The sequence below is a fragment of the Haliotis rufescens genome, unplaced genomic scaffold, assembly GCF_023055435.1.
Source record: "Haliotis rufescens isolate VD_foot unplaced genomic scaffold, xgHalRufe1.0.p SCAF_15, whole genome shotgun sequence".
In the NCBI taxonomy this organism is placed as follows: Eukaryota; Metazoa; Mollusca; class Gastropoda; order Lepetellida; family Haliotidae; genus Haliotis; species Haliotis rufescens.
The window spans coordinates 16,906,347-16,921,542 of record NW_025963835.1 but is presented as its reverse complement, the minus strand read 5'-3'; the positions used below and the strand labels follow the sequence as shown (position 1 = coordinate 16,921,542).

Genomic DNA, 15,196 nt, shown 5'->3' with positions numbered 1-15,196 from the left:
CAACGGGCGCGAACACTGATAAAGAAACATTTTGTCAAAGTCAGATTGATACATGGATACCTTGGTCAGGTGAAATGGGGTTTAATGTCGCGAACACGATTCAAGCACTTAACATGGAGAGAGAGGGAGAGATAGAGGGGGGGGGGGGGGGGGGGGGTGAAATGAGGTTTTAAGAAGAAGAAGAAATGCAGTGCCGGAGGGCAGGGGCAAGAGGGGGGGGGGGGGGAGTTGCTCCCTCTTCCCCACCACCCCACCCCCTCCCCCCTTGCCCCTGCACCCCGAGTGTGAGAGAGTACACTGGCTCCGTGCTTCCGACCAGTCCTTGTTTTTATCCCTTTTTGCTCTTACTGATTAGCGATCTTTTACGCCGTTTTAGCAATATTACAGCAATACCGTGTGTGTGTGTGTGTGTGTGTGTGTGTGTGTGTGTCTCAAACTTTATCCCACTTGAATATATTAGTCTGTCGATAACTCGTTGATGACCGCATGGAGGGAGGGGGGGGGGGGGGGGGGGGGGGGGGAGGCCGATATTCTTCACGGAGATGGAACAGTCTCATGTTTACTTTGTGAAAAAAGTGATCTGGCTCTATTTCTTGTTTCTCTTGTTCTCTCTGTCACGAACTTTATCGCCACGTATCAGTAGCCTGTTCCACACTGAGATCTACGACCTGACGCCGTTGTATTACGAGGTGCAGAGCAGGGTCGTTACTCGCCACCCCACCACACACATCCCTCCACCACCCTAACGTGTGTCAATGTGCGATGTCCGCACCCTCGCTTTTGATGCACGTCATCGATTGTACTGACTTCGCTTATTTGAAATTATTTAATTTACGTTACAAAGTTCGAATTTCAAACCAACATGCATGAAAGGGACATTGCTCCATGGCCACAAGCCTAGACGTTATAACTAGTACCCTGTTTGAAATGGATTGTTTCAATTAAATTGGTGTCATCATTAATCATGGATAGAAATACGTCTTATTCATTTTCTGTGCGTTGATTTTAGGCTTGACTGTGTATTTGTTTCGGTTCATTGAGGTATGAATCGAAAAACCGATGTGCAAACTCTATAGTATACTGACTCCGAGCCGACCAGTCCTTGTTTTAGCCCCTAAATGCCGAGCGCCAGGGTAATAACAAGTACCATCTTTTAACGATTTTTAGTATGACGCGACCGGGGATCGAACCCCCTTCCGCTCTCCGGGCGGACGGTCTACCACTAGACCACGGAGGCGGTCTAAACCTATATGAGCACGTATTGCACTTTCCACATTTCTATTTATATCTACTATATCGAAAATAGCATTCCTTTTGAAATCATATTGTAATGATGGGGGGGGGGGGGGGGGGGGGGGGGGGGAGCATCTCGACAAATACAACAATAAATCAGTTCGATTGTGAATCAATCAATTCTGTCTCCGAGGTGTGGTCTTTTTAAATAATGAATGATAAAGTTGAATGAATGTTGTTTTACGCGGAAGGTAGCAATATTACAAGTGTATCACGGCGATTTGTAAGCGACCGAGTTTGAAGCAGACAACTTACTGACTGATCCAGCATCCATTTCAACCATCCGATCCTCTCTTCAGTTTGACGAAAACATGACCTCCAGTGGTAATCAATTTCATTAAATAAATATGAAAACTACGACACACGAGGGCAAGGATGTCGTCTAGGGCACCGCAATTCGCTATGCAGAGTTGCGTCCCTTGGGAACGTCAGAAACCTATTATTGTAGGTTCGAATCCCGGTTCGACCCGATTATGTTTCTAGGTTTGTCAGCACCAAACCCAAAGTGGTCAACGTCTAAGACCTGCGCCACTTCGGGCTTTCCTCCCACATCAAGCTGACACGCCGTGATATAATGAGATGCTGTTAAAAGGAGCGCTAAACCCAACTCACTCACTCACTACCAGGGGCGGTTGGGTAGCCTAGTGGTTAAAGCGTTCGCTCGTCACGCCGAAGGCCCGGTTTCAATTCCCGACATGGGTACAATGTGTGAAGCCCATTTCTAGTGTCCCCTGCCGTCATATTCACTGGAATATTGCTAAAAGTGGCGTAAAACCATACTCACTCACTCACCCACGCTAATAACATGAGTGACATGAGTTGAAATTGAATACCATTGAAATCGACACCCGTTGCAATTAACAAGGATTTTTGCGCTAACTGATACTCAGACCAAAGGATAAACATTAAATTCCGCCCGTTGTTTCAAAGTCCGTCAGGAAATTCCTCTGTTTGTAATGTGGGCAGTCGGTGCGCTAGAGACATTAAGCATTTGGTGCATATTTACATATATACTGTACTGAAATGTATTACTTGTCAAACACATTGTGTACACGCGTGACATCGGATTCATATCATAATAACTATGGTATTTTATATTTACATACAAGCACGTGTGGTTAAATATTTGGTTGCAATGTCAGGTGTCGAGTTTCATAGATACTCCCCCTATGAAACTAACAAATATTGTTCTGCGATTTATAACAATATTCACGCATGATCTATACGGCATTCCAACTTAAATATTTCCATTCACACTGACTAAAAACAAAAAAATTATTAACAGTACACAATAGTGTATGTGAGTTCAAATTTAAGGTCGCTTCGGCATTGTTTCAGCCATACAACGACGAACACAATAGTGCATGGAAACAGCACAATCGTATTACACACGATTGCAATTATCGTATTGAACAGTTCTAATACGTTGTAACTATATTTTACTATTACGTAATAGGATACCATTTCAAGTGTAAATTATCAGAATAACACTAATTGCATAACCGTTATGCAAAAGTTAAACCCCTCTCAGGCTGCGTAACATGCGAAATTTTATCACGGCTCGGCTACCGTACTTTCTATGCCGCTAACGAACAGGCTTTGCTCTGAGGGATATTCCACGAATCACGTGACTCAGACGAATCCTCATTGAAGATCTTCAGGATAATTGGATGGCTGAAGGCCGTGTGCAAAATATGGTCGTACTATAAGTACCCCAAACTTTTTGTCTAAGATGGTGTGACAGACTTCAGATTGTAGATTGAAAGCTCCGAGTCAAAAATGGATTTTCTTAAAGTTCTCGCAGTCGCCGTTGTGGCACTCGTCCAAATGTTTCCTAGCGCCATTGGTAAGTTTCTTAAGCCATTTTCATCATTTCTCAATATACTGTTATTGCATTTAAAAGTTTAAAACATCTATGAACTTGTGTTTTTAAATTTTCTAAAGATAGAAATAAGTGCGACGAAAACTGTACTGTAATTTTATTGTTTTTAATGAACCAATGTGTCCATCAAGTATTGCGGCATGATATAACTAAATCATCTTTATTATATATCTATATGTACCTTACACATACATCACTTAACAAAAACCTTCTTTTTTGAAACTGAAAACAATTTATTACTATTTTACAAAAACCTATAAAAAAAACAAACACTTTTATTTTAATTTACAAATGATCAATAGTTTTGATATTGTATCAAGCTCCCACAACGGTTGAGAACACTTTTACAATCATGATCACCGAGCGATTGTAAATATTTTCGCTTTTCATCCAGCCGCTATAGGAACATAACGGATTCAAAGGGATGTCTGTCCCATCTAACGAAATAGGACATACACACACGCCTTATGCCTTTCTGGTGGTTAAGTGAGGAAATTTTCCTACCACGAGTGCGAAATCCCCTAACTGACTGACAGTGTTAGAGTACACGAAGTATGTGATGTGGTCAGATCCTGTTTTTAGAAGCTGTATATTCTAAAGTGTGCGCTAAGACAGTTTGAAGGATCTGGTTTATAACCATGAACTTCGCACTATTTAGGTAATTAACACAATCCGATATACAAGCTTAAATATCGTTTAAATCTTTTTGACACATTTGTTTAAAGCTGATATCGTTTAAAAAGTTAAGATACAACTGTACTGCGAAGTGTGGTTTACGTGAAGCTGATGTCATTTAAATAAAATTAAGATACTGTTTTCAATTGTATACGTGTCCTGAAAAATTGGTGTTTTGTCAAACAGTTTTATAGCGTAGATTTAGAATTTAGATTTAGAATTTAGATTTGCAGGTGTGACGCGTAAATGTGTGGTATTTTGGATGATCAAAATATGTTTTCGATTTTCGTTTTCCAACGTCTAGGTTAAAACGTATCTAGGTTAAGACTTAAATAGAAACCGATGGTCGCAGAAAGGGTAGTGTTAGAGGGAAGGTGAAGAGAAATTTGGTTTGACGTCGCGTTCAAGATTATTGTACTTATATAGCGGCGTGGACCAGCTTGCCAAGTGTGCATGACACTGCAATCTGCATTATACACTGAAGTTTACACTGTAGTAGATCGTTTGTTTGGTTTGCAATCATTTATGCTGTGTCAATTTTAACAGGATATTTGCTTAACTGTAAAGGGTTTTGTTCTAGGTATAAAGCATTAACTCGGCTCCTATTCAAGTAAATCTTATCTCTTGAGGTTCCGATGAAATAAAAAATTTTATCAATACATAACATATCAGTGGAACGCAAAGGTGAGAAATGTAATAATTAATGGCTTACAAATATTGAAGATGTATCTCTCATATTTACATCGAACAGGGTGGTTTAATGGTCCAGTTCTCGGTCACTTAGCTGCAGGATCCGCTGATTCTGGGTTTAAATCCTAGATCATGGTCCTTGCTTTGCGAGCATTAGTCCCGTGATGGAGGTCCACGGGTGAACGAACATCTATAATCTGTTCCACTTTGGGCTTACTCCTACATGACGTCATTGTGCGGTAATACAGATTAGTTACTAATAAAAGCAGCATTAGCCCCTACTCACACACTAACACATTCTCCCAGGTTGATTCTCTTCAGTTTGTCAACTTCGCGCTCGATTTCCGTACGAGAACACTGCGAGCCTAGGGGTGTCGGGTTGAGTTCGGGCGAGTTCATTTTTTCATATAGGGCGAAAGGGAGACTATAACTGTTTCTAAGTATGTTTACGATGCTATTTAGTTGTTACGATAAGAACATATATTTAATTTTCTTAAACTTGAATTAAACCCGGAAGACGAGTAATTAATATCGTATTTATATCAACAGCGTTAGGATTAAAACACAGGCGGTCTTGTAGGTTTAGTTTATTGTGTCAATAAGCGAAGCATGCAGGGAAGGCGGAGTGATTTGTTTGTTTGTTTGTTTGTTTGTTTGCTGTTTAACGCCGCACTCAGCAGTATTCCAGCCATATGACGGCGGTCTGTAAATAATCGAGTTTGGACCAGACAATCCAGTGATTGACATCATGAACAATTGGGATCGATGACATTCTTCAACCAAGTCAGCGAACCTGACCACCCGATCCCGTTAGTTGCCTCTTACGACAAGCATAGTCGCCTTTTACGGCAAGCATGGGTTGCTGAAGACCTATTCTACCCGGATCTTCACGGGTTGAACACTATTTGAATGGTATCCCTCCCAAGTTATTTAGATCAGGTTATTTTTATTTATTCAGAAGATTATTTTATATCCTTGAATGAGAAAATGTAATTTAATTTTTTCCTAGGCTACCATATTCATAAAAAAAATATTAAATTGGTTCCACGGGAGAAAGAATGTATTCCGCGATCACGGTTGATGGCGAGTTACAGAAACACGTTTCCATAGTTCTGCACTACGCCCGAGTTCACTCGTTGTACGCTGGTGTCGGTATGTACGACTGTCTCAGGAAATGTCTGCCAGTTTCCACGAGTGACTAAGACTGAGGTACGCGATCTGCTCGGAAGTGAAATGGGTGGTACGGGGTTGACAGCTAACATATGCCTGTTCAGGGACGTAGATTTAAGGCAAGAAATACACTGTCGGCAGTACTTGTATGCAACGGCCAGGAGAAACTTCCTGCTTGATTGCTCGTCGTATGTCATCGTGACCCGACGATGTGTTTGCGTGGACCTGGGCCCACTTGCACAAAGCGATCTTAGCGCTACAACTATTGTAAGCCTATGTTAAAGTATGGGAGTTACGATCATCTTAGCGCTAAGATCGCTTTGTGCAAGTGGGCCCTGGCCTGATTCCTGCCACGATCGACGGGATAACGATGTACTGTAGCTATATTATATCCGGATTGTAACTGATACATGGACAATAACCAATCATAGATGTTCAAGGGGTACATTTAAAAAAAGAGCGACATTAATGGGATTTCGGTAGCTTTTTACGTATGTACGTTATCGTTTTATATAGAGATAGGCCTTTTTAATTGAAGTTTGGGGCAGGAGGCGCCCAATGGTTTAAGGTGTAGAGTTGCGTCCCTTTCGATGCGCTAGGATCCGATAATCATGAGTTCGACTCAAAGATTCGTCCAGATCATGAACATGGGTTTATAAGCACCTTACTCCCTGGTTTCACCAAAGTGAGGTCAGGTCAGGTGAAATCGAGTTTGACGTCGCGTCCAAGATAATGTGTGTGTGTGTGTGTGTGTGTGTGTGTGTGTGTGTGTGTGTGTGTGTGTGTGTGTGTGTGTGTGCTTGTTCTAGTTCGGACTGATGCCGATTTATAGTGCGAGCCGCAGTTTAACATGAATACCCAACTTAGACCCGTCTAATGACTCCGAGCCGACCAGTCCTTGTTTTAGCCCCGAGCGCCAGACATGGTAACAACAAGTACCATCTTTTAATGTATGTTGGTATGACGCGGCCGAGGATCGCACCCCGGACCTTCCGCTCTCCGTGCGTACGCTCTACCACAAGACCACGGAGGCGGTCTAACCAAAGTCATAAACATCTAAAACGATAAGCGCCACTTGGGGTTTTATTTTTTAACCCATAAACAAAACGATACATGTCAATATATTGACCAGAACCCTAAATTATGAAGACACTCTCATTGCGCGGATATACCATATTATTCGAAAACTATTCATTCAAAAGGTGAAACAAAATACAGTCGAAACGAGAATACTCACAGCGTGCTCTTTGCCGATAGGAATCATTAAAAAATATCCACATACGTTGTTCTCGATCCCAACGCGTGATCTCTGTTGCGTCAGCTATTTACGGATTCTATGTGAAAATAATGAGGTTGGATGTGTTACAACTATCCCAAACTATACATTGAGGACAACTTGGCCGACTACAAGTGCATGCAACAAAGTATGCAACAAAGTATGGTGATCACCAGGGCCAAAATTATTTTCGGTTTCGTTCGCAGTTCTAAATTAGTCACAATTCAACTCTCCCTATATCTACAGTCCAGGGTGGGAGAAAGAGAACCCATCCTGTACAGTAAAATGCCAAACAATCGCTAAACTTATATATCAGCCTTTCCGGGCCTAAAAAAATGTATCGTAAAGATATTCAAATGTCATTTTAATGTAGAGTGTTAAAGCTATTTCCCGACGCTTACCACTTCGGCGGAAGCCACGAGCTCGGGTTTGGGGCTGACACCCTTGAAACATAATCAGGGGAAATATCGGACCCAGGTTTCCGACACGCCCAAGGGGCTCAATACAACACCAGCAAGTCGAGGCGCCTTAGATGACATGCCCGCCCTGAGCCCTCATTCTGCATAATGTCTGATAAAGTTCGGAGATATGTTGCTTTTAACAAGTTTGGTGTGGGTCATATTCTTTTCAATGTGCCCTTGCAATGCTCTATCAGAAAATGGGCCAGGTTTGTTTTGCCACCCGGCTTGAAACGCCCAACTGCAAATGCCATTCCTACATGAGGTTAAGATGTGATTTACTGGAGCATATGTTTATACCACCAGTACCAACGCTGTCCCTGTTAATGTTATCCTGGTTAAACTGTATCGTAAACGTGCAAGTGTTTAATGTAGTCTGTGCTTTCGCTGTTAGGGGAAAGTGACAGGCAGTCAACCAGTTGGTTTACGAACTAAAAGCCAAGTCCTTGAAACCAGAAACCAGTTCAGCCCAGTGCAACAAAGGGAGTGAACTCTGTATCCACATGGGCTTGAATTTGTATTGAACAAGGGCTGTTTTTCGTCACATTTTGGGGAATGGTTTGTTTGTTTGTTGTTTAACGCCGCACTCAGCAATAGTCAACCTATATGACGGCGGTCTGTAAATAATCGAGTCTGGACCAGACAATCCAGTGAATGGCATCATGAGCATCGATCCACGCAATTGGGATACGATGACATGCACCAACCAAGGCAGCGAGCCTGACCATCCGATACCTTTAGTCGCCTCTTACGACAAGCATAGTTGCATTTTACGGCAAGCTTTGGTTGCTGAAGACCCATTCTACACCGGATCTTCCTGGTGCCGGGGAATGCTGGCTCAGTGGTCTAAGGTGCCGCAGTGCGCGTCCGTGACGCGACAATTGATCCCAGGACCAGGTGTTTGAATCCCAGAATCGCCCTATCATCACCGGTTCCTCCATCACCATGGCCCACATGCAGAAAGCAATCTTAGCACTAAGATGATCGTAACTCCCATACTTTAACATAGGCTTACGATAGTCTTAGCGCTAAGATCGCTTTGTGCAAATGGGCCCACGTGGGTTTCACGGAAAGCCTGCTTCGTTTTCGGCCATCAGGTTGACATAGCATGATATACCGAAATACAGTTCAAAGTGGCGTTGACGCCAAATCACTGTCGTTATTTCTCACAGTCTCTTGACATATCAATTCGCTGAAGGGGGCATCAGTCATCTGAGGCGCCACAGTTCGCTTTGCAGAGTTGCCTCCCTTGGGCACTACAGAAACCTATGATCGTGGGTTTGAATTATGTTTCTAGGTTTGTCAGCACCATAACCGTACTCGTGGGTTTCACCAAAGTGGTAAACGTCTGAGACCTGCACCACTTCGGGCTTTCCTCCCACATTAAACTGCCACGCTGTGATATAACTGGAATACTGTTGAAAGCGGCTTTAAAACCAACTCACGCGCTCAACACATAAACTAATTGGTAATTGTCCTTTGTTCGCTCATGTGATATATGACGTAGATGGAATCTCCCTATTCGTGCGTTATACCTCAGCACTTTTGTGTTGTTTGACGTAAATCGCTAAACATAGATCATTACACGGTGACCCCAGCTGTTGAACGTAAACAACCTATGTGCCCAGATACATTCTTTTTTACCAGCGCAAACAATTGGCTTGTTTTACAGCTTGAAAACATTTCTACAGACGCCCGACAATTGAAACACAAATCCCTATTCAGGGCTCTTAGTTCCCACACACGCGACAAACTCGGGTATTCATATCACTTGCTGAATTGGGTCTTTTTCAGTCAGCTTATTTACATTCCTGGTGCATTTCTACGCGTTCCCAGTTCAAGGTAACAAAGTGAATAATGGACAAAGTAAACCGCCCATCCCAAACCCAATTGACCTATGACTCTAGACTCTCTAGGTATAGGCCCGTGAAGTTAACGTGAAGATCTTAGACGGCTACTGAATCGAATTGCAAGGCAAAACGCCGACAGCCTGAATGCAATTATGTAAATGAATGAATGGATGAATGAATGAATGAATGAATGAATGAATGAATGGATGGATGGATGGATGGATGGATGGATGGATGGATGGATGGATGGATGAATGAATGAATGAATGAATGAATGAATCAATCAATCAATCAATCAATCAACCAATCAATCAATCAATCAATCAATGAACGACGCGATAGGAAAACGACATATCAAAATGTATCCTTGTCAATAGGTTTACTGGGTTTAGTGAATGCTAAAAAATTTCAGTATCATGTTTAATGTATACTAAATATTGTTTTAAGTGTTGTTTAGTTCGAGTCAAACTAGATTCCCTCATATCGTGTATCTACCCCTTCATGAACAACGCAGTTACAAACAGAACTATTTGAACGAGATACTTAAGGACACGAAATTCTAGATACAAAAAGCATAAAGACACTTTTCCAATATCTCTTGTTTAAAATACTGGTAGGAATATCCGACGTTTACATGAAGAAAATAGGACAAAGATAATCTCCTTGTTGAATGCCTGTTACCATAAAGCAATATTTATTAAATTTGCCTGACTATAAAGAGCCGTGTGCCTACGTACATACGATAAAAGTTAGCTTGAAGTGGGGCACGTGAAATTAACATAAAATTTCTAAACATTAAAAGAGTACATTGACACACATGAAAAGGACATTTTATTTGTAAAGCTCATAGGATTAATAACAATGACAAACACCAAATGGGCGTGGTCTACTCTACCACACAAAGCGACCAGTAACGGAATAGCACAGAACACTTTAAGCCACAATCGAACTGGTTTATTGTTGTATTTGATGTAAACTTGTTTTAAATGCAGGTATAAAATAATTGCAGGTGTTTTCTTATAATATATGTACAACATTCTCCTCAGGGACAGTATGCGTGGGGATGCTGAATGCCCATCCCACCCCCACCCCCACCCCCACCCCAAAACCCCCACCCCCATCCCACCCCCACCACCCCCCACCCCATTATATGATCTCAAAAGGAAAACTATTAATTGTGTAAAGTGTGATACTTGCTAATATAGGTTAAGAGATGTACATGGCAAGAAGGCGTAAATACACAACACTGTAAAGCTAAATGTGGGTTAGGTAAATGAGTGTTTGCAAAGGAAGATAGTCCACAAAACTGTAGTACCTTTTCACAAAGTCCAATGAAATGTTAAGGTTGAGACGGTTTAATTTCTGACTTAATATGTACAAAAGTATTTTTTGCCGCATGATACAAATAGATTATTTACCTCTTTAAGTTCATGGTGCAGTGTACACACATGTAGCATGAGCCTGCTTACTAAAGGCGTCCTAGACAGTTGGATTGAAGTCATTATCAAAGTACTGAAAATAAATAAGATGTATTTCTACCCAGTGATTAATGATGACGCCAATTTAATTGAAACAATCTATTTCAAACAGGGTGGTAGTTATAACGTCTATACCCGAACAGGGTCGTGGCCATGGAGCATCGTTCCTTTCATACATATTGATTTAAAATTCGAATTTAACGTAAATTAAATAATTTCAAATAAATGAAGTCAGCACAATCGATGACGTGCAACAATAGCGAGGGTCGCGAACATTGACCTGTCACCACATACAAACGTTGAAGACACCCGCGGGGAGGTGGTGTGTGATCAGATAACACGCTGGGGTGATATGTTAGCGAGTGTCATCAACATGCGTCTCAACCAATAAAAGAGCGATTAGGACTTCATACAAGCAACGTACCAAGAAAGGGTTTTGTTGTAATGTGAGATTGTCGGAGATGGGGTGTATCGTAAATCACGACGTGTGATCTTTCCTGTAGACTGTCCACTGTATCGTTGTGAAAGTCCAGTTCAAATCTCGGTCAGTTAAACACCCCTGGATTTGGGCAAGGGTTGGCTTTCAGCGAGAACAAGACACGTGAAAGGTCATGTGACAAGGAGTCTTTTGAATAGCACTTGGAGTTTTCAATTGTGTTCTTTCATTAATACGACGAAGGCTACATTCTGTTTCTAATTCCCTGTTCTAATCTTTGGGGTAACAATACAACCCACAATCCTACATTACGTAATACCACAGCTCAGTAAATTTGAACTGCATTGCTTTCAATGCATAATCTGTTCGTTCTTTGATACGACGTACTATAGAAACACAAGACGAATTTGACGTAAAGGGGTAGCAATAAAACGTCCTAACTTGGCGTCCTGTTATAGCGTTCTTATCTCTTCAGTGGTTTTCTATACACGTTCATTTTGAAGCATAAAGGTGACGGATAATGCAACCTCAACCCATTATTTATACACGCCAGAGTGAAAGCCATTAAACCTTTAATTGTCACATATAAATATCTGTATTGCGCTAGTCATTACCAACATCAAAGGACGATTTCCTTTTTGTACGAGTACGTCTTGTAAGATTTGTTAATAGTCGACCGAGAATGCAATGGCATGTTTGGGATTTATTGGCACTTGTGTTTATTCTTGAGGGTCCTTATAATAGAATGAAAAAATCACAGGTGGATTTCAATCAAGTATCATTTATACATGTACTCTTGAAGAATACTAGCTGTTTTCTCATCCAATTTATAAATCAAATGTATATTAACATGACACAGTTTTCTATGGGCTATATACATTGTATATGTGAATGAAAACATTTTTTACTTATAAGAAATATCTGCTAAAAGTACGACCCCGACTATATTGTAAGCACGTGTTTATGACTCACCATCAAATAGTGACGGTACCGAATGTTCTCGAATATGAGAACATATCCTGCCCCACCAATACATGCAAAGGCACGTCAATTGTTCACCAAAAATATGGGAATTGCATCGGACATCATTTTTGTCACTGATGCATCAAATTTGGAAGTGACCTCAAAATTTCTACATAAAACGTTACTGAGACCTCGAATGTTGGAACGTGTTGTAATTGTATGGTTCTGATATTTACTGGCGCGACCATTTTGACGGTAAATAATTCTCATAGCGACAGGACTGTGATTAAAAACCAATAGATCGTTAGCAAGATGATTGTATAATTCAAAATGTAAATAACCGTCACATGTATTAAGCTTATAATTCCCCACTTACAACCGCCTTGGGCCGTTATTATAGACACATACGTGGTTGCTGCACGAATAGTTGGATCTGATTATATGTAATTATTTAGCCGTGTTCCGGGCCGTCCTACTCGTATACGGGCCCTTTCATGGACAAATTAAGACATTTTTAACCAGTTTTTTTACGTCAAAATCCCTGAGTGAGTACGTGATAGTTTGTGCATTATTTATTATTTAAAGAGTGTTAGTTATCGTGACGTTTAACATTTACAAGCGTGGGTTAAGAGACCAACACGGAAGCTACAGTCACAATATCTACGCTAAAATATTCAAATCAGCTTATGTTAAGAAACGAGCAGAGGTAGAACTCAAGACGAATGCAGTAGTGTAGTAGTAGTAGTAGTAGTAGTAGTAGTAGTAGTAGTAGTAGTAGAAGTAGTAGTAGTAGTAGTATCATCATCAATATTATTATTATTATTATTATTATCATCATCATCATTATTATTATTATTATTATCATCATCATCATCATTATTATTATTATTATTATTATTATTATCGTCGTCATTATTATTATTATTAGCTTATTTAAGTAAAAGCATTATAGTAACCTCTCTATTGGATCAGACGGACACTTGATATCGACATATCTTGCTTAAAGCTTTTCAACCTCCCCAAATGTCACGTTGAAATGATCGCCGACACGGCGCATGTTATTTTGACCCAGAAACTGTACCGTATATTTTGTGCAAGCGTTGAAAAGGTTCTTGTGTCTTCAAAGGTTCAAAGGTTTTCGTAAGGGGGAGAGATGTATATACTTTATGGTTTGCACGTTTTACTAAGCATACCCACTCTTTCACAAACCTCGTGATTGTGCGGGGCCATTTGGGAATCTTTTGAATTTCTGGCGCCACCCTTGTGTTAAAAAACTAAGTAAGCTCACTCTTGTTGGCATAACCAAGGACCTCTCCGTAGCGAAGAAGAGACAGATAATACAATTCAATCGTTTCTCATCTGAAGTTATCTGACTCATGGCGTTTACATTCGTTAAAATAATTGCCGTGTTGAAAATATAGGTACCCTTTTCCGTTAAGCTTATATTCAGCATAAATTTCCACAAACTTCAATGCTCTCAATGCTGCTTGCTGTCGCTTCTCTAGACTAACATTTAGTCTTTGAAATCTTATATTACACAAGATCCTTCTTGACTCTAAAAATATTTTAAAAATTCCCTATGCTGATTTGTGGAATAGAGCTAGCTTGAGCTGGTTAGACTTGCTTTTGTATGCATTTCTAGATTATTATTTTTTCATAAAATAAATATATTCCACGGTCATGGTGCAGGACTATCGCTTCCCCATTCGTTAGTTTCCGTAATCTGCACGAAGACGGGAGGGCACGAGTGGTCACGAATGAGTTCTTGCAGTTACGGTTGGAAGGTTATGGATAAGATAGGAACGCATATGGGCTGCATGTTTTAACTGATCATCTGATTGGAGTACATTGTGGAGCTAAAATAGGGTGTCTGTGCTGTGCCTAAACTCATTTTGATAATGTGGCGTCCCTGATGGAATTCCCACCTAGCTCTTGCAGAACGCAGGATATCGTTTACTGGTGATATCAGGGTGATATCGTGATGAAGACCGTGAACGGTGGAATTAGTTTCCCAGGGAAACTGGCAGGCACACTGCCCCTGTCAGGACTTTCATCTGATAAGGTCTCTTACTGTCCAACAAGTGAACTTGCCGATGCTCTGCTATGTACCAGATGTTCAACAGTCAAAACACAAATGTTCAGGATATCTAATCAGGTCAACTAGACAAAGTCTACACACAGGTTTTTTTGGCTTTTATCTGCTGATGATAATAATAATAATAATAATAATAATAATGAGGCGACTAATGGGATCGAGGGGTCAGGCTCGCTGACTTGGTTGATGCATGTCATCGATCTCAATTGCATGGATCGATGCTCATGATGTCAATCACTGGATTGTCCGGTCCAGACTCGATTATTTTACAGACTGCGGTCATATAGCTGTAATATTGCTGAGTGCGGCGTTAAACAACAAACATAATCTTATAAGTTGAACATTACAGGTATTATTCTTCTCGAGTAATTCTGAATCCAAAATTAGCAAAAGAAACATTGGTCACTTCTTTGGTCATCAATGTCATCGAGATTCCTGGCACCTCTGATATAAAACTGACTACCAGTTAAGATGGCAGTGGCTTATTTCCAGATGCATAGATATCCTCCCGGCGATTCCTACCGACTACAGCGTTCCCGTACGTACACGTTATCCGATATTAGTATGCAAATCTCTTTTCCAGTTTTACTTTCGACTTAACAAGACAAGCAAACATTGCACATTTATATAATAATCTGTTCAGTAAACAACTTATTGACATTTCTACTGCGATTCACCACACGCTGTTTGAGATATCACGTCAGATTCTAGTGTCCTCGATCCAGGCGTCTGTTCATAACGTCATGGCTCTGTATCGGGATTCGTATCTCTGCACGTTAACCTTCTTTCTGCCAAACCCTTAACGAGTGTTCATAAATCTGACGAGAAACGCAATTAGTTGTAAGTTAAAGATGAAAAGACGTGTTCTATTTGATTAGACTGCGGGAGGATGAAAGTAAGTTGGTCTGGCTCATGCGGAGAAATGTGTTG

The 15,196-nt window shown here is 40.8% G+C and overlaps 1 protein-coding gene across 1 annotated transcript in view; it reads left to right on the top strand.

Annotated features, from left to right (window-relative positions):
* The first annotated feature begins 2,945 nt into the window (after positions 1-2,945).
* LOC124138695 (carbonic anhydrase-like) overlaps positions 2,946-15,196 on the top strand; it is a 33,913-nt gene continuing 21,662 nt past the window's right edge. Inside the window, exon 1 of the mRNA XM_046505489.2 lies at positions 2,946-3,139. Coding sequence (XP_046361445.2) covers positions 3,073-3,139 — 67 coding nt within the window. The 5' untranslated portion in view covers positions 2,946-3,072. The remainder of the gene's footprint in view (positions 3,140-15,196) is intronic.